The sequence below is a fragment of the Sarcophilus harrisii genome, chromosome 3 (assembly GCF_902635505.1).
Source record: "Sarcophilus harrisii chromosome 3, mSarHar1.11, whole genome shotgun sequence".
Taxonomy (NCBI): Eukaryota; Metazoa; Chordata; class Mammalia; order Dasyuromorphia; family Dasyuridae; genus Sarcophilus; species Sarcophilus harrisii.
The window spans coordinates 440,104,066-440,124,037 of NC_045428.1; the positions used below are offsets into that span (position 1 = coordinate 440,104,066).

The 19,972-nt window shown below is 33.7% G+C and overlaps 1 protein-coding gene across 8 annotated transcripts in view; it reads left to right on the forward strand.

The window, feature by feature from the left end:
• ATP8A2 (ATPase phospholipid transporting 8A2) overlaps window positions 1-19,972 on the forward strand; it is a 702,047-nt gene that overhangs the window by 512,218 nt on the left and 169,857 nt on the right. For all 8 annotated transcript variants that reach the window (XM_031960776.1, XM_031960775.1, XM_031960778.1 and 5 more), the window contains 2 exons: window positions 11,227-11,301; window positions 17,279-17,401. In XM_031960776.1, the coding sequence (XP_031816636.1) occupies window positions 11,227-11,301; window positions 17,279-17,401 (198 nt within the window). The remainder of the gene's footprint in view (window positions 1-11,226; window positions 11,302-17,278; window positions 17,402-19,972) is intronic.

Consider the following 19,972-nt stretch of genomic DNA (forward strand, 5'->3'; position numbering starts at 1 on the left):
ATCTTCTATTAAGTGATATCATAGATTTGCTCAAATATGCAAAACTACTACTATTCTCATCAAAATTTTTTCTCATTAAAATTTTTAAATAAGTTATTTTTAAAATATTATTTATATTAACAAATAATGGGTTTATTTGTGTTTTAGTATATTAATAAATATTTAAATGATTAATTTTAATTTCTAAGGTGGGAAATATTGATAGATATAACCCATATGCATTACAAGCTCTTTGGAATCCTCAGTGATTTTTAAATATTAAAAAAAAACTTTCCTGAGACCAAAATATTTGAAATCCACTGCTTTAGAGAAGTTTTCAGATTTCTCCTTGCCAACGTTCTTGTAAGAAAAAGGTATACAAAGTGATAATATGGCTCCATCAGATTACAGGAAGTCATCTTTATAGGGATCAGACTTCCTGTGCATCACTTATTGACTGCTGTTCATTTTTCTTACCCTAACTTAACAATTAGTTGAAAATTTTGTTTTATAAGTAATAGAATTTGTAGTCTCATTTACTTTCATAAATTAAATCATGTCATACATATTGCTGCCATTCCTTTAAAAAAAAAATTCCCTTACCGCAATTTGGCCATCAAAAAGTTGGTAATAACGATGCCATTAATAAATGAAAAAATTCTAACTAGTGACCTCTAAATAAAAGGCTTATTATTCCATTATTAGTCTCTTGAGCTGTTTGGTCCACTGATACCATATTTGGTCTGAAGAGTCTAATTCTTTAACTATAAAAATCTTTAGTAGTCCTTGACACAATTTAGAGCTATTAAAATCTATTGCGCCAAGAATCTTTTATTAAAAAAGCAATTTAATTGTGCATGCTCCATCTGGTCAAAATTAAACTCTTTTTTAAAAATTTTAATTTTGTATTTACCTGATATCCCTTTATTGTGAACACAAATTTTTTAAATAATAGAAACATTCTGTTGTACTGAGAAAGTAAATGTTTGAAGGAAATTTCTTAACATTTACAAGGCTTCTCTTTCCTATTTCATATTCATAAAATTAAACTTTATACAGTATTTATCATTTGAATGAACTAAGAGAAGTTTACATATAAATGTAAACGTTTATGTTTTTCAAGAAACATAAATGTAGTGTTAAATTTATTTGCATATAATCATTTAAATTTTTCTTTTCCTGCTTTTTTTAATTGAAATGGAAACCATTTTAAAGATACAACTGGATTTCCACGTTGATATTTTTGGTTTGCATTAAAAAATAATAATTCAGAAAGCTCAAGAACTGAACATTGTTATATTTTCATTACATTTTGCTTTTTGGTTTCATCTCCATTAGCAAAAGTGAACCATCTGTTGACAATGCTGAAAAAAAATATGTTTTAAATCATAGGACCTTATTCTTAATTAAACTAGCATTTTGTTGTATTCTTTCTTAGCTGTTTTGTAACCACTGAAATAAAAGAGTCCTTGCTAGGTGGTAATCTCTGTCAAGGTCTATATTTGTTAAAGACTGAAAATATGAAGTCATTCTTTGTTTGATAATAAAATAATAGCTAACATTTATATAGAGTTTACTATATCCTAGGCATTGTGCTAAGAGTTTTGCAAATATTGTCTCATTTGATCCTCACAACACTCCTGGGAGGTAGGGATTAGTATTATCCCCATTTTACAGTTGAGGAAAAGCTAAGTGACTTGCCCATGGTCACACAGCTGGTGATAAGAGTGTGTGAGGCCATATTCGAACTCATGTTCCTGATTGTAGATACAGCACTCTCCATAGTCCCACAACTCAGGTGCAGCCTGAGATAATGCCTACTTTTTGAGGTTGGGAACTATTTAGCATTGTCTATGTATTCCATATGCCATACCTGTGCCTACTATGTGGTAGATGCTTAATAAATTCTTGTTAGTTAAATAAGTAATTGTTAATAATCGTGGATGACCCAGACTTTCAGACACATGGATGGTCACTATCATGATGCTGTTTTAAAATTCAGGATCCTAATTTTAAAAATATTTATTATATCCCTCAGACCAGTTCATGTATAAGCTACAAAATCATTACTTGTAACTCTTCTCATTAGGACATCAGAGAAATGAATTTGTTTGTGCTTTGAACAAATGTGTAAGAAAACTACCACCACACTTAAAAAAAAAAAAAAAGTATGAAGACAAGTACACCTTATCATTTTGCCAAATTTAACACCATTTTCATTTACAAACAGCCTAGGATGATGGCAATCACTACCCTTTTAATAACCCATTGAATTAAGTGAGAATCCAGATGTCAGTAGATGGCTGATGGACATTCTCTCTTTTTAAAAGATTATTTACTCTTTTCCCCCAATTACTGAATGTAACAATTTTTTTTTACATTTGATTTTAAGATTTTTAAGATTAAGGTTCTCTCCCTTATCCCCACCAATAATTAAGAAACCACATGTGAAATTATACAAAACATTTCCATAAAAGTCAAATTGTGAAAGAAAACATAGATCTCCCATCCTAATGAAAATAAAATTAAGTAAAAACAGAGTGAGATAGAGAGAGAAATAGAAAATGCTTCGATCTATATTCAGACTCAAATCAGTTCCTTCTCTGGGTATTTTTCATCATGGGACTTTTCATCCTAAATCCTTCAGAGTAGTTGTGGATGAATATACTCCTGAAAATAACAAAGTCATTTACAGCTAAGATGGACATTCTCTGAGACATAAGTATATTCTATTAGGTAATATTGTTATAGTATTTTTGACAGTCAGGCAATAGTTAAGTGAAAAGGAATCTTTTTTTTTTTTTTCCAAGAAGGAAAAACCATTTAATAACTTTGGGCCAGTTTGCTTTTAGCAGTACCGTGCTTGAGATCTGAAAACCCCAGGAGCTTGGCAAGTTAGTAAGACTTGGCAGATTTTCCTACCAACGTATTAAGTCTGAGTCAAACTGAGCCAGACTCTGGCTCACTCAGCTTTATATGTATTTAATATTCCTTGTTAACAAGAAAATTATGGTACAGGACTTTTTTTCCATTAGCCTTAGACAATAAAATATAGCCTCTACAAACAAGCACAATTTTAAAAACTACAGACAATCACTTGGGGATTTTTGACCTTCCGTTCTGATAATATGATGTGTGCAGTTGTAGGCACGTAAGTATACTGCTTTGTAGCTTGGAGTTCCATTAAAAATGACACGTGTGTGTTTACAAACTGGACTGTGCTCATACTTTCTGTGTAGATTGGCTTTTGCTAGTGTGAAAGACTGATTTTATGGCACCGAGTGTCATACAACTTGAACAAGCATCTCACACAAATAAAAGGGAAGGCAATTCAGTTTGTAAAGATGCTAAAAATACAGTGTGTTCTCATTCTCCTCAAATTTCACCTGGCAGGATCATCCCAAAATGAAGGAATCAAGTTTTTAGTTTTCAAACATTTTGTCAAAACAAGGCAAATACCAAACCCAGCCCCTGTTTTTGTTGTATCTTTTCCCTACTAAAACTCTTGGTTCTGATTATCCCCTGCTCTGTTGTGCGTTCTGGGGGTAGGAACCCCTCACACTGTGTGGGGACTTGAAGAAAGCTGCACGTGATTTCTGTCACCTGAAGTTGATAATTGAGTATAAACGCCAAAACTCTTCAGAAAGTACTCTGATAAGAACCAGATGGAATTATTCCTTACGGTGTTGGTCTCCAAAGGGGATACATGGTCCCAAAGTAGAGTGCAGTGACCTAATCAGAGAGCAGGGGTGGTGGGTGGTGGGTGGTCCATGGGCAGCCCTCCCCAGGCTTCGGCCTTGTTGCTAGCATGGGTGCATTGTCCACTCACCCACTGTTGCTCTTCAGTTGTGTCTGACTCCAAACCCAGGGACTTTTTTCATGGGGTTTTCCTGACGAAGATACTAAAGTGGTTTGCCATTTCTTTCTCCAGGGTTGCCTTTTCTGAGGGTAAGTGACTTGCTCAGGGTTACCCAGCTAGGAAGTGTCTGAGGCTTGATCTGACCTCGGGGCTTCCTGACTGCAGGCCTAGTATTCTATCTATCCACCACAGCATTGAGTGCCCCATTTCAGTCGTCATCACCTAACAATTCTCTGGACAATTGCCTCGAATGGCTAAGTGGGCATACTGACTACCATAGCTTCTTCACTTCACATCCCAACAGTTGTCAAATCTGATTGTTTCTTCCTTCATCTTATTTCATCTGCCATCTTCACTCCACTCAGACGTCAACCTTCTTGTCAGGATTATTTCAATAATCTCCTAATTGTTTTTAGACTGTCATAAGTCTCTCTCTCTCTCATCCGTCTTCCACACAACTACCATAGTGATCTTTCTAAAGCATGTATTTGATCATGTCACTCCCCTACTCAACAAATGTCAGTCGTTTCTTATATAATGTTACCAATATTATATCATCTTTTAATTCTTATTCTAAGTTGAATAAGAGTATAAGACATAATTTTAAAATAAGTTTATATATCTATAAACATATGATATCCATATACATATTGGGGTTACATATCCCTTCAATTTTTGCCTATGAGGTAGTTAATCCAGAAAGTTTCTAGACCAAAGAATTAGAGGAATTTATCCAGGATTTCAGCTTTATTGATTAGAATTAGAATTTATTGAAATCCTAGCATGAGTGAAGAGTTGGAGAAATTGTTTCATGTTTATTTGATAGTAAGTTATTAGTGGTTATGAGAGGTACCAGAAATAGAGTCTATGTATTTTTATAAGGTCTTTCAGTTCATTGGATCATAGAGTGTTTAGTGGTCATATTTAATTTAATTTACATCTTAGTAATAATAAGATCAAATATTTATATAATACTTTAAACCTTGCAAAGCTCTTTACATATATTAGCTCATGATCCTCACAGGAACCTTATGAGATAGATGGTATAATTATCTTTATTTTAGAGATGAGAAATCTGAGGCTGAAAGTCCATGTGACTTATCCAAGGTCACATACCTGTGTATCTGAATTTGAATCCTTTGAATTCTTCAAACTCTAAATCCCACATTGTGTCTACTGAGTCACCCAACTGCTAAGTTAGAGTGAAGGGATGTTATGAAAATCTGTTTTCTCTCTTTGTTTTTTAATCATCTCTGTTGTTTCATCTAATAAATTCTATTTAAAATAACTATAATGTTCATTTCTTTTTGCTAGTACCTGAAAGAGAGCAAACCAATAAGAATTCATTGAATGTCTAGCATTTGTGAAGTATTATGCGAGAGCTGGCAATACAAAGGTAGAAATAAAATGGCCCCTAGCCCTCAAGGAGTCTCTACTTCACTAGAGGCAACATTTACATATATAACTAAAAATATGTACCAAGGAAATACATGGCAACGTTGGTGGGGAAATGTGCTCGTTGCTGGGAACAGGAGAAAGATCAGGAGTTATGACAAGGGTTGATAATCCATTAAAGATGAATTTTTAAAAAACAAGTTTGAGGATGTCCCACAGAGTTGTCATGATTAAAGGAATTATTTAATAATATCACTAATATATATTATCTCTACAGCATGTACAGAGTCAAGGATATCATTTTAAAAGTCCTTGAACCATTTCCAGAAACAGGTCAGCTTCAGCCTAAGTCTTCAGTTTATCTGTTTTTCATTTGAATAGAACTATCTTGAAAAGATGCTAAATACATTATCATGTCAGTTCTCATAGGCATCAAATTTAAATTATTCCATCTAGCTGCTTTTGTAACACAAAGTAAAAGAAAACAGAAAAAAATTAATTTACATTATTACTTTTTAAAATAAAACCTTTTATCTTACATTTTTGAAAGTTCAAGGCCACTTCCTCATATTTTGCCCTATTCCTCCTTTCTGTTGTTGGATGGTCAAAAAGATTTGACTATAATACTCCCAGGCTTCAGATCTGAATCATTACCCATTGCCTCCTATGTGTAGCACTTATCCTTAAAAAGATGGATTGTACTTTCTCCCAATGCTAAAAACACATAACTTTTGTGAATTCCCTTAAGAAAATAGTGTTTCAATGTGTTTGGAATCTCTTGTCTAGCTAGATCTGTAACTATCAAGGAAGTAGGATGGAATTGAATTCTCTGCTGCTTATGTCACCACCTGTCCTTTCTTCTCCTTTTTGCTTCTAACGAGCTGGCCACATTTCCACTGGGTACCTACCAGTAGATAACCTGATGAGATAAAGGTCCACTCCTCTGGCTGCAGAATAAGCCAGCAGCCTGGCCCTGCTCAGTTCAGCATTCTCACAGTCCCAGTAGGCTTGTGCCAAACCCTGTCTCTTACTAGGTACAGCTATTGCCATGAAGAATCTTTGTCCCCGGCACCTTTCATACTGCAGACTCCACCTCCTGTGGCACACTTCCCTTTCTTGTCTCTTCCATTGCTCTTTTAACCCTTCTACCTACCTGACCCAACTTTCTCAGTCTCCCTTGCTGGATTGCCCTCTTCCCCTCATCCACTAAATGTGGGTGTCTCCTCTGCAGCTTTCCTAAGTCCTTTTCTCTTTTCTGTTTGCTTCCTCTTTTGGTGATCTCATCAGCTTCTAATATCATAATATCATAAATCCTAATATCTTATATCACAAATAAGTAGAAGACTTCCAAATCTATTTCCAGCATTATCTTCTGAATTCCAGTTTCATACTGCCAACTACTTGCTAAATATCTCCACCTGGATGATTTTTATAGATCTTTGAATCAAATATATGATCCTTTATTTGGTTTTAAAAGGCTTCCATAACTTATTTCTCCTTGGAATAGATGCTGTATCTCCCAACTTAGCATTTTCATTTGCTGTTCCACGCCCCTGGACTCTGTCCATCCTCACTTCCTCAATACCCTCCCAATTATTCTGTTTTATCTTTCTCATTTCTAGTACATATTCCATCTAGCTGGTAAATTGATAGTCCTGGAACAGATCTCACCATATTGATCACCTACTCAGTTCTATGACCACTGTGATAAAATGCAAGTTCCTCTATTCAGTTTTTAAAGTCCTCACATTGAATGTCATTTCTCTTTATGTACTCCATTGTAGACATATTGGCCTGCTAGCTGTTTTTAGTATATGGCTGACTACCACTATACTTTTGCATATGCTTCTGTGGCCTAGAGCACTGAGAGATCTCCCATGTCTATAATGTTTTCCTTGACCTTATGGTACATAATAAATGATTAGGGGATAGCTGTGTGGCTTAGTGGATAGAGTGCTAGGCCTGGAGTCATTTAGACCCGATTTCAAATCTAGCCTCAAGATACATGGTAATGTCTCTAGATAAACCACTTAACCTTGTTTATCTTAATATACTGGAGAAGAAAATGGTCTTTTGCCAAGAAAACTTCATGGATCACAGACAGGGTCGAAGAGTCCAATGTGACCAAATGACTGAATAACAACAAAGGCTTTAAGGAGTGTCTGTAGATTTTTTATCCATTCCTCATTGCTTATTTTGAACATTGTCTCATAGATTATGTCTTCAGACAATGAAATTAAAATCATTTCTGGTCATATGAAAAAATGTTCTAAATCACTATCGACTAGAGAAATGCAAAGAAACACAACCCTGAGGTTCCATTTCACACTTCCCAGATTGGCTAAAATGATGGGAAAAGATAAAGATAAATGTTGGAGGGCTTATGGAAAAACTGGAACACCAATGCATTGTTGGTGGAGTTGTGAAATGATCCAACCATTCTGGAGAGCAATTTGTAACTCTGCCCACAGGACTATAAAACTGTACTTACCCATACCCTTTGACCCAGCAGTGCCATTACTGGGTTTGTATTCCAAGGAAATCATAAAGTAGGGAAAAGGACCCACATGTGCAAAAATGTTGTTTGTTTGTTTGTTTTTCTCATGTTTTTTTTCCTTTCACCTTTTGATCTAATTTTTCTTGTGTAGTGCAAAGAATATGGAAATTTGTTTAGAAGAATTGCTCAAGTTTAAGCTATATTGGATTGCTTGTTGTCTATGAGAGGGGATGGGAAGAAGGAGAAAAATTTGAAACACAAAGTTTTACAGAGGTGAATGTTGAAAACTTTTTGCATGTATTAAAAAAATAACAAGCTATTTAAAAAAAGAAAAAGTAAATGTCTGTTAGTTTCACCCAATCAACCAATAAAGAAATATATTGCATTACATTTTAGTAATGTTTGTTTTAAATAGGCAGCTTTGATGGTGCAGTGGAAAGAGCACTGAACCTGTAGTCAACCCAAAGAAGAGTAAGTGAAGCAAATTAGTGAAACTGATTTTTACTTTCCACCTATTTCCACCTCTGTATCCCAGAAAATGCTGCCTTCAAGGCACATTTTAGTGATCAAGCCTTTTCTAGCCCCTCCCCCCAACTGTTAGTATTCTTCCTTTCTTTGGTTTATATAATGCCTGGGCTGGCTCTCTGGAGGGCCTCAGGATCAGTTAAAGTCAGGATCAGTCAAAGTCCTTGGTCTTTAGGAGGAAAAGTGAAGGAGGCAGGCAAGCTGCCACATGGCTCATCAAAGATGGATCCTGGACTCTGGAACTGTGGCAGAAAGAATCTTCCCTACGATTACCTCACCACAACACATTCAGCAGGTGCCAATCTTGAGGAGAGCCATCACATCACCATATCATCTAAGTATATGTTTATAGAATCATTATCTCACATTGAATAGGTACTTAGCCTTAAGTATTCTGCTGTCTTAGATTCAAGTACACCTTTTCAGAGTACACCTTCTAGCCCTCTACAAGTTTAACTTGTAACATACCTATTTGTGTTAAACAACATATCTTCCCTCCCCAGCAGAATGTAATTTTCTTCCATTTTTATCCTTGTATTCTTAGCACACAGGACCTGGTTCACAGTAGACATATAATATATGTTTGTAAAGGTGCTAAATGTAGTCAGTCAATAAGTTTGGTTCACTAACTCTCCACCCTACTAGGAATTGTACATGCAAGGTTATGATAGTTTATGATTGCTTTACTTGTTGATCAGATTATCTTTTAGCTACTTTGTCCTCTCTTTTTTCCAAAAGGTCAAAAACCTACTTTTCTTTTGAAGCCTAATTTAGAATCTCATCTAAATGAAGCTTGTTAAAGTTATTCTGATATTGCAATGAACTCTTGATTCTTTGAACTCCTATTACATTTTATAGTTTGTATGTCACTATTTAATCAAAGACATGCTTTATATTCTTTATTTTGTGTTCCTACTATTAATTCTATTTTTAACCTCTTGATTTATATGAGGCACTATATTTGGAATTGAGAAGAATATACAGATAAAAAAGACGAGAAACCTTAAGGAGCTTACAATCAAATGGCACATAAGACATATATAAACATACATACACACATGCACATATATGTATTTAAAAGACTATGTGGGAATGGGTTGATGATTTCAACATAAAGTATGATTCAATAAGCAAATTAGGAGAGCAAAGGATAGTTTGACTGTCAGATCTTTGGAGAAAGTATCTATATAACTCAATATACTTTGTTGCAACAGGCTTCCATGGCCTCCACATAATCATGAGATCACTATTCTTAATTGTATGCTTAATCCGACAGTTCCACTATTACTTCACATCTGCCTGTCACTTGGGGTTTGAAGCTGCTGCCTGATAACTGACATTTTTAGATGGAGAAGGGAGGAATTTATGACCAAAAAAAGAACTAAAAAACATTATAAAATGCAAAATAATTATGTTATTAAACAAAAATTACTTAAATAAAACCAGTGCAGTCAAGATTAGAATGGAAGCAGAAAGCTAAGGAAAAAAATTTTATAGCCAATGTTTCTGATAAAGGCTTTATTTCTAAAATATATGGAGAACTGAGTCAAATTTATAAGAATACAAGTCATTCCCCAACTGATAAATGGTCAAAGGATATGGACAGTTTTCAGATGAAGAAACTGAAAGACATTGATAGTCATATGAAAAAATGACTATATATTAGAGAGATAAAATAAGACAGTTCTGAGTTACTACCTCATACCTCTCAGATTGGCTAAGATGATAGGAAAAGATAATAATAAATGTTGGAGGAGATGTGGGAAAACTGAGAAATTACTGCATTGTTGGTGAATTTGTGAATTGATCTAGACATTCTGGAAAGCAATTTGGAACTATGACCAAAGAGCAAGCTAACTGTGCATTTTCTTGTATCCAGGAATATCACACCTGGGTCTGTATCCCAAATACATCATAAAAAAGGGAAAGGGCCTCAATGCAAAAATGTTTGTAACAGCTCTTTTTAGAGTGGCGAGGAATTGGAAATTGAGTAGATGCCTATCAGTTGGGGAATGGCTGAATAAGTTACGGCATATGAATATAATGGAATATTATTGTTTTATAAGAAATGATGAGCAGGCTGATTTTAGAAAAGCCTGGAAAGACTTACATGAACCGATGCTGAATGAAGTGAACAGGGAGAGGAGAACATTATATCCAATAACAAGATAATATAATGCTCAACTAGGATAGACTTACCTCTACTGAGCCATGAAGTGATCTAAGAGAATTCCCAATAGACTTCGAATGGAAAATTCCATCTACATCTAGAGAGAGAACTGTGGAGACTGAATGTGAATCAAAAATTAGTATTTTCACCTTTTTTTAATTTGCTTTTTTCTTTCTTGTGTTTTTTTTCCTTTTGTTGCAACTTGCACAACATGTCAAATATGTTTAAAAGGACTGTACATGTATAAACCATATTAGATTGCTGTTTTGGGGGTGGGGGGAGATAAGAGAAGGAAGGAGAAAAAAATTGGAACTCAAAATTTTATAAAAATAAATGTTGAAAACTATCTTTATATGTATTTGGAAAAATAAAATACTAATAAAGAAAAAAGAAAAAAATATGAGGTAGTATAGGAAAGGTAGAAACAAAGGATAGCATAAATGTCTTAATTTTATCTGCTTACTTATTTATAAACTTATGGATATGCCATATATGTGTGTAATAATACTTAATTTGTTTTTATTTGAATGTGATCATGTGCAGTTCTATTTTTATCATTTTCTATCAAAATATACAATGAAGTATTAGAAGATCTCAGACATTTTATTCAAAATATTGATAATATGATCTATTGAAAAAATGCATTTTATGAAAGAACAACTGCTGTGGTTCTATGGCTAATTATTCCTTAGCAGCTGTGTCCAGCTGGTGGTCCGCATTCCATACCACTTCTCTTCAGTGTATGGAAACATTTAGGTCAATATTGATATAAAGCTTCATACAACGTTTTTTCTCTTTCAGCTTTGGTTCGCCTTTGTTAATGGATTTTCTGGACAGATTTTATTTGAACGCTGGTGCATCGGCTTGTACAATGTGGTAAGCATTCTCTATTTCCATTTGATAGCCTGCAGAACTTCAGTAACATTCCATTGTTGTTTATGTCTGGGAAGTGTATCTAAGTCAATCATCTGTATACATATCATGCACTACAAATACATCTTTAGGGCCTTTGTGGCCGCGACACATCCTGCAGGAGTACTAACTCTACACATGTGTTTTCAATCATGGCAGATCATTCTGGAATCACCCCATGAAGTTATTACTCCATATATCTTGATAAAATACTATTGCAATCTCTTTAGCAATTGGATCTGTGACATTTTAATATTTCTTTAGGCCAAATGAAAATTTCTAAAATTTACCTAAACATATTCCATTGCAAAAGAAAATTATTTCTGAATTTACAAACATAGGGATTCACATAAAATACATAATATTGTTTTTCTTTTTGTACTATATTGCTTTGTGAAAGACTATTTCCTACTTAAGTCAGACTAATGAATGAATTCATATTTCTGAATCCTATCAAGAAAAAAATTGGTAGTGTAATATTTTTTACTGTTGTAATGATTTTAAACTTATTCAATTATTGGACTGCTTCTGAACTCAGGAACAACAATATTGACTTTGCGGTAAATACAAGGAGGAATTGTTAACAGAAATCTAGCTTATATTGTAGCATTTCAGAGACACTAAACAGATAGCATGCTACCATTATGAAAAGAGTAATTGACCTTGAGCCAGAGAACCTGGGTTCAAGCCCAGCTCTACTACACACTATCCTCTCTGTGGACTTCAGCTTCTCCTTTATAAATGAGGGCATGAAATTAGATAACTTTTTTAATTAGCAATTTTTAAAATTTTAAATTTATATGCAAAATGAGAAAAGGAAAAAAATTGCTGTTTCACAGCAGATCGTGAAAGGATTCAATATAAAATAATCATCAACTTCCATTTCAAGAAAACCTATATAATAAATACTTCATACTGTTTTCAGAGTTACCTAGCCCTTGCTTATTTCCTTTTGTTCTCTGCTGGGCACTTTTTATTTTATTTCCTCTTCCCAAACAAGGCTTCAATTAAGCATGGATATATCTTCATGTACATAGATATGTATAAACATACACATATATACATATGTACTCCAACACATATGTAAGGCCATACTATGTTTATTTCACATAGTTCCAAGTCTTTCCATGTTTTTCAAAATCAACAAGCTCATCATTTTCTTCTAACACCACAGCAATATTCCAACCACATCCTATTTGAGAGATTGTCTATACAAGTTTTTTCCCAATTTTCTGCATTCCTTCTATTCTCGGATACATGGGTTTTATTTTTACAAGAAGATTTTAATTTAAAATAATTAAATATCCTTTTTACACTTTAACAATGCTGTCCTTCATAATAGAGTTTAAGGTCTGATACTGCCGAATTAAACTTCCTTTACTTCTTTTTTCTTCCTTTCTTTGAATTTCCTGACCTTTTGCTCCTCCAAATAAACTTTGTTATTACTTTTTCTAACTCAAATAATTTTTAGTAATTTAATTGGGATGACACTGAATAAATAGATTAGGTAAAATGTCTATTTAAAAATTATATTGGTTTTACCTACCCAGAAACTGTGTGTGTATGGGTGGGTATATTTCAGTTATTTGGATCTGAGTTTATTTGTATAAAAAAAAGAGTTTTCTGTTTGTGTTCATATAGTTCCTGTGTTTGTTTTGACAAACATGTGTTCAGGTATTTTATATTGTCTAGATGTTTTAAATGGCCTAAAACAATATTGGATAAAATGGCTAACATATAATGTTATTTTTCAATTTTGGTTAAGTCTATTTTAACTTTAACTTTGTGTGAAATAACAATTACTATCCCTGCTTCTTTTACACAATAAATTCTATTCCTGCCCTTTATTTTACCTTTGTGTATATTTTTCTAATGTTTACTAAAAGCAACATATTGTTGAATTCAGATTTTTAAGCAGCTATCCATTTCTGTTTCATGGGTAAATTTGTCTCACAAGAGACTAGATGACTTTTTAGATTAGATGCCTTTTCCAATTCTCAGATATTATGATTTTTTTCTACAAAAGCATCATTGACACAAATACCTCCTGTACCTACAACCTTGTTTAAGTTGCTTTTATGCCTTTTGAGAATTTGTTTTCCGCATGCATTTATGTAGTTAGCTTTAGAAGTCTTTGGACATACAGAAATATCACTAGATAGAGTGTTAGAAATACTTCTATGAATCTATAGTTGGTGAATACAATTGGTTAGAGAATTGTACCCATGAGGTTTATTGTACATCACAGGTTCAAACTTTGCATCAGCTATGTTCCATAAATCCTAATCAACTACATATATATATATATATATATATATATATATATATATATATATATATATCACCAATATTTAGATACATGCAACTGGAAGTAAGATTTGGAAGGCAGGTGGACTGAATCAGTGTGAATTAAGTCTCTACCAGAAATTAGTCTGGAATCTATTCCCTTATGGTACTAGGTCAATAATATCTTCCTATGTTAAGGACAACTTGAAACGATTTACATAAGCAATAAATGAATTTGTTGGGATTAGCTTAAGGTGATATAATAGCTTAGGGGAAATCTTTCAACTTAATAATTCTCTGGTAATTCTTCTATAATTGAATTTTTACTTAATTTTCATAGTTTGCAAAGATAACATGATAGATGGAAAAAAATCCAAACTTGATTTCTGGACCTAATATGGACATTTATTAGTCATATGTGACCTTGCACAATAGCAATCCCTCAATCACCAAGTATTTTATTAAATGCCTACTATGTTTCAGACACTGTGGCTTCAGGCTTATAGGTTGGTAATCTCTGAGTTCCTTTTCCAACACTAAGATTCTGTGATTTCTTTTGAATTTAGAAAAGGAATTTACAACACAAAATTTCAGGAGTCACAAATGGAATCAAAGGAGCCATTCATGCAAAATGCTGGTGATTGTTCAGTAAATTCAGAATTTTCCTTAAATAGTCCAAATTAGTCAACACAGATTTTTTTTTCTTCTTTACCTTCAAATCAGACTATCTCAGAGTTCAAAGTAGAATAAACCTGAGAGATTACTGTAGTCCATTTCTCCATTCTACAGATGAAAGAAATCGAAGCCAGTATATAGGTAAAATGACCTATCTGTGAACACAAAGCTAATGAATAACAAAAGCAGTACTGGAATCCAGGTCCACTGACTTCTGGCCCAATGCCTTCCTACTATACTATGGCTGCTCTCTGAATTCTTTGGCTTGATGTTTTAGCTTAATTTTTGCAACTTCTCATTATGCTCTGGCTCTTTCATCTCAGCATTAAATCTTAATGAACTATAGCCATTTTCACATTTCCAAATACCTTTCTTAGTCTAATTGACTATAATGGCAACTTAATAGGACTGTTCACCTCATTATGCCAGCCTCTCTGGCAAGATTATTTGCCAGGATTTATTTCAGGCTATCTGCTACTTAACAGAAAAAAAGAGCTAGCATAATTCAGCTAGAACTGAGCTGGCATATCTGCCCCCCTCCTCCTGATTTTTGAGTTATTAATAGCAATAACTATTGTCATTCTTACAATTTTAACCATTCATACTTTAACGTAGAATCGTTCTGCTCATTCCTTTTTTCCCTACAGAAGTAGTTCAGGTAGGTGTATGTTTTCAAACGTAAGAAGCCTCACTTTACTGGTTTTTTTGAAAATCTTTATTATAGCAATGTGCCCCACCTGCAAACGAGTTAAAGTATATGAAGTCAAGCACATTTCTTCTCACAGTATACCTTGCTAGGTATACTTGGAAAACTCAGTGAAGTTTAAAATGTTGCCTAGAATAGAGGTAAACACTTTAAATATAAATGTAATAACAACTGTAGATAATATTTGCTCCCATAGGCATTTAAACAATGGCTTTTCCAAAATGGCCAGAGAAATTGCTTATGAGTCTTCCAGGTAATCTACAGGCTAATGTCTTACATTAATGTTTATACTGTAACATATCCCTTCATGGATTCCTCTGATAAATAAATAAATTTTTATATTATCATTCCGTGGCTTGGCATTAAAAATGGTACCATCCTAATTACTATTCTACCAAGGTGATCTTTTTGGCATGTACACAGATATGACATGTAATAAGTTGGTCCACAGCTTTCTTTTGATTCAACCAAAGGTTCTATAAAATCTCAAAATGTGAAGACCACTGTACTCCAAGATTATCTTCTTTAATATGAGAATCCCCATCTAGCTCTATGCCTCCCATTTTATAGATGAGGAAATCGAGGTCAGAGCCATGAAATGGTTTGTTTGTGGTCAAATAGCTAGTTTGTTGCACCAGCTGAGACTTAAACCCAGATCATCTGACTGTCTTTGGATATTTCCCTATGTGGCATATTTTTTTAAATGGGGCTCAAATTTGTGATTGTAGAGTGTCCTTCAGATTGACATTTTATAACTATTAAAATATAATAGCTGATGTTTATATAATACTTCAAGGTTTAGAGAGAGTCTACATAACTTTAAATCTTCATAATCCTCTGAAGTAGGTACTAAAAGTATCTTATTATTATTAAGCTATATTTGAAGATTTTAAGTTATTTGGCCTAGATGATTCTATGATCTGCATTTTACTATTTAGGATAGTATTTAGATACTATTTAGTCTCTAAGAGCTTAAATGACTTAACCTGTGGTTACAAATAATAAATGTTAGGACAGTCATTGTCTTTCTGACTCCTGTGCCAACACTATCCATTATATTTTGTGTATTGGACACAGGTCTTATAGACAGATTGTATAAATCATTTCCCCTTTGGATAATGATTATTCTTGAAGACATACCTTTTTAGGGGTCTTCTCTATTGGACTTGACAGTTTCTTGCTTCCTGTTTAAACCTTTCTGCTCTCATTAGGACATGGGGAAAGTATCCAGGAGTACTGTGTAGTTCATTATGCTGAAGTTAGGGGAACCTCCTAACAAAATCATTCAAGGGTACCTGTAAAACAAACTAGGGAAACCATGTTGGACCCTATTCCAGGATTGGGTCCTATGATGAAGCTGAGGTTTTCATTAATCTTAATCACTTCATCTCTAATTGTCTTAAAATTATGTTTTTTTTAACCAAATAAATTTTTCTTTCCCTGGCATAGATACTCAATCTCCTTCTAACTTGTGTAGGCTAAAGATTTCCTTGGAATCTTTTGCCTGTCTCTAATGTCACTGTGAACATGAATTGAGAATCAGGGGTATCTCTGCTGATGTGTAAATGGAGGGAGGAAGGTCCTATAGTGACCAAATACCAAAACCAAATGCATATGGATATGATGATAGATAGATAGATAGATAGATAGATAGAGAGAGAGAGAGAGAGAGAGAGAGAGAGAAATAGATACATAATATCTTAAAAGTATATTTGATAACAGTGAGGCAGGAAATTGGGATTAAAATGTAAATGTTTACATGCTAATAATTTTCAAATAGCCTTTTTAGGTTTTTGCTCTTTGTAAATAAATCTAATTTATTTTCTGACATTTGAGGTACAGAATTTCCTAGACTGGAATTTACAATTTGAGTTGTAAATTTTGTCTAGGAAATCACATTCATACCTTGAGTTCCTTTGGAATTGAATGTAGTTGCATGATATTGACTGGGATTTATTGCACAGTCATTAGCCTATATTGAAGAAGAAAATGGATACTAATCTATCTGGACTTGTTTGCTAATTGTTATTATATATCCTGTAATTGCAAGGGACTCAAATTATTCATTTTTAGACCAAGGAAGGAACAATAAGATTAAGAAATTATCCTTTGATTCTCTTCCTTTGTGCTGAAGGTGCTTAGAGAATTATGAATCAGGGATTCTCAGGTTGGGACTTGACAGGAAAATTAAGTCATCGTTTTGTAAACCTGAAATACTTTGAAAGTGCACAAAACAAACAGACCATTTTAATGATCATTGTTCTCTTTGTATAGATTTTCACTGCGTTACCACCCTTCACTCTGGGAATCTTTGAGCGGGCTTGTACTCAGGAGAGCATGCTCAGGTTTCCACAGCTCTACAGGATTACCCAGAATGCTGAGGGATTTAACACAAAGGTAAGTAAAAAATGCTATTGAAGGTACTTCTTTCTAAACTGCCATCGTGATCCCATCTCTCTCTCTCTCCTGCCTTTCTAGCTGTCTACATTCTTGTTCCCTTTGATTTTGAATTGTACCTAACGGTTTGTCTTAAGAAATTGAACCACAGGAGATTAGAACACTAGGCTCATTTCCTCTCCATATAGTTTAACCAATAAAATATTAAGGAATGGCTGGAATTGAGGGGTAATAGGAAGTATGGGGAGAAAGAGACTTAATTTGGAGGACAATGGGAAAAGTTTGATCCCTTCAGTTGGTAATCTTTGTTCATCTTTTCCTTCATTTACCAATTTAGAGTAGAAAGTAGAAAGCTTTAGGGTCAACTAATATGATCCTTGCATTACAAAACCCTTTATCTGGATGCCTAGATCCTGCCCATTCATTGGGTGGCCTCTTGTTTCTTGGTATGATTCAGGGGCCCCATAGCAGCTGGTAAATAATGAGTACAAAGATAGAATCAATCACAGGTGTATTCCAAAATTGGACTATCCAATGTGTAGGAAAACATCCAAAAACAAAATAGGGGTTCCTTGAGCTACACATAAGGATGGTGTCTGTGGGCTCCTACAACAAAGAATCTGTCATATTCCTTGCCAGTTGTGAGTAAAGCTGGAAATATCAAGATTAACAGAGGCTGACAATCAAAAGAGACAAAGATGTAAGCTAAATTTGTGTTGTGAAAGTTTGCCTACAAGGGAATTAGAAGAGTGTATATAAATTTAGCTGACCAAATTATATGTTTAAAATGATGCTTGATTTTTGGATTCATGGAATCCTTTCTTGTTTATACATTGTATAGGAGTGAAATCAAGGTTCTCAATTACTTAGTACTATTTTTAGTCTAATTATTATTTGTATCCTGAGAGTTCCCCTGCACCATTAAAATTCAGGTAGCAATCCCCTGTTCTAACAAATACCTCCCTTAGCTCCCTTCTCCAAGGGGGCTTTCTTCATGACAGGCATGGTACAAATTCTAGCATATTGGGGATTGGAAATAATGGAAATTGCCATTTTGGTTCTATTATCTCTGTTGCAGAATAGGTCTTCAGTTCCTGATTGTATCTGTCCTAATTTATGATGATTTCTATGAGCAATAAAACATCCCATTTGTGTCTCTATTGCTAGCATAAATTTTATGCCTTTATCGGTAGCATTATTTTTGAATAAGAATTAGTGAACTTCCAAAGTCTTGAACGCTGGATAGTAAGCCAGGATAATTTATTTTTATGATTTTTTTCTTTGTTGGTTTTTTCCTTCAGTTATCTTATACTTTGGTTATTCCAGCTTCTGTAGAACTAGCTTTATATACAAGTATTTTAAGTTGTTTATTTTTCTTTCTATTCTGCAATCTTCTTCTGCCTACTCTATTCTCACATTGTTTCAAATGGTCAAGTTTCTCAGTGATCCTGGAGCTCAAAGCCGAATATTTAAAAGGAACGAGAGGCCCCAAAAGTAAATTGGAGTATCATTTCAAAAGTTAGGCAACAACAATAACTAAAAAAAAAAAAAAACCAAGCATCCTGGGACTTATTTCTGTATACAGGGTGGTAACCTTAGTTATACACAGAAATTAAGGAGAAAGAGAAACTTTTAAAACCAGAAAATGTCATCTTCTTGTGACAGAGCAAAAATTCTCTATTCTGGGACTATTCTCTGCAATCATCAACAATCTTTACTTCAATCACCAAAAGAACTTTTGGCGTTGCCTTTCAACTTTGCCATTTCCTTTTTTCCCCTTAATAATACTGTAAGATTTTTTTTTTTTTTTTTGGTATTGAGTGGAATAAATGTTTGCCTTATCACTCACATCTGACTGTATTTCACATTGCAAGGAAAATCTCAGGAAGATAATAAAGACCTTATATTTGTGGCTTTTGATATCAAAGAAAAGAAAGTTGTTATGGGTTAACATAACTTAAAGTTGTTAAGTAAAGATACTTCTGTCTTGATAGGTTTAAGATATAATCTAGAACTGATAATCCACTTTTCTTTTTTAGAATACTCAGACATTGCAAAGTTTGAAAAACTGCGTGATTTTTCTAGCTCACCAAAATCTACCATTACACTAAGAACGGAATAATGTATTAAGTAACTTTAAACCAACTATTTGATTAGTATTGTTTTCTGATGGGGAAACTGCTAATCCCACCTTTCCTAGTGTATATCACTGAGTAGACACTCTCATGAAAGGAATATTCAGTCTCAAACGACAGTCCAAATGTATATCGATCTCATTACTTGGGGAAACAGAACTATAGGCAAGATTTCTAAAAATTGTCTGAATTTTGTTTGAATTATTTGTTTGAATTTTTAACTATGAATGCTTCATTTTAAAAAATTTAGATCTCAAATGTTGATATTTATGCTTAAGTATCAATAGTAATTACACTCATAATTTTCTCCTAAGAATCAGTCCTATAATGTAATAATGAAAATGGGAAGAAGTATTTATTACACATGGGAAATAATATTGGTAAATAGATAAACTTTTATTTGTAATTATATAAATGGAACAGTTTGTTGGTTTCA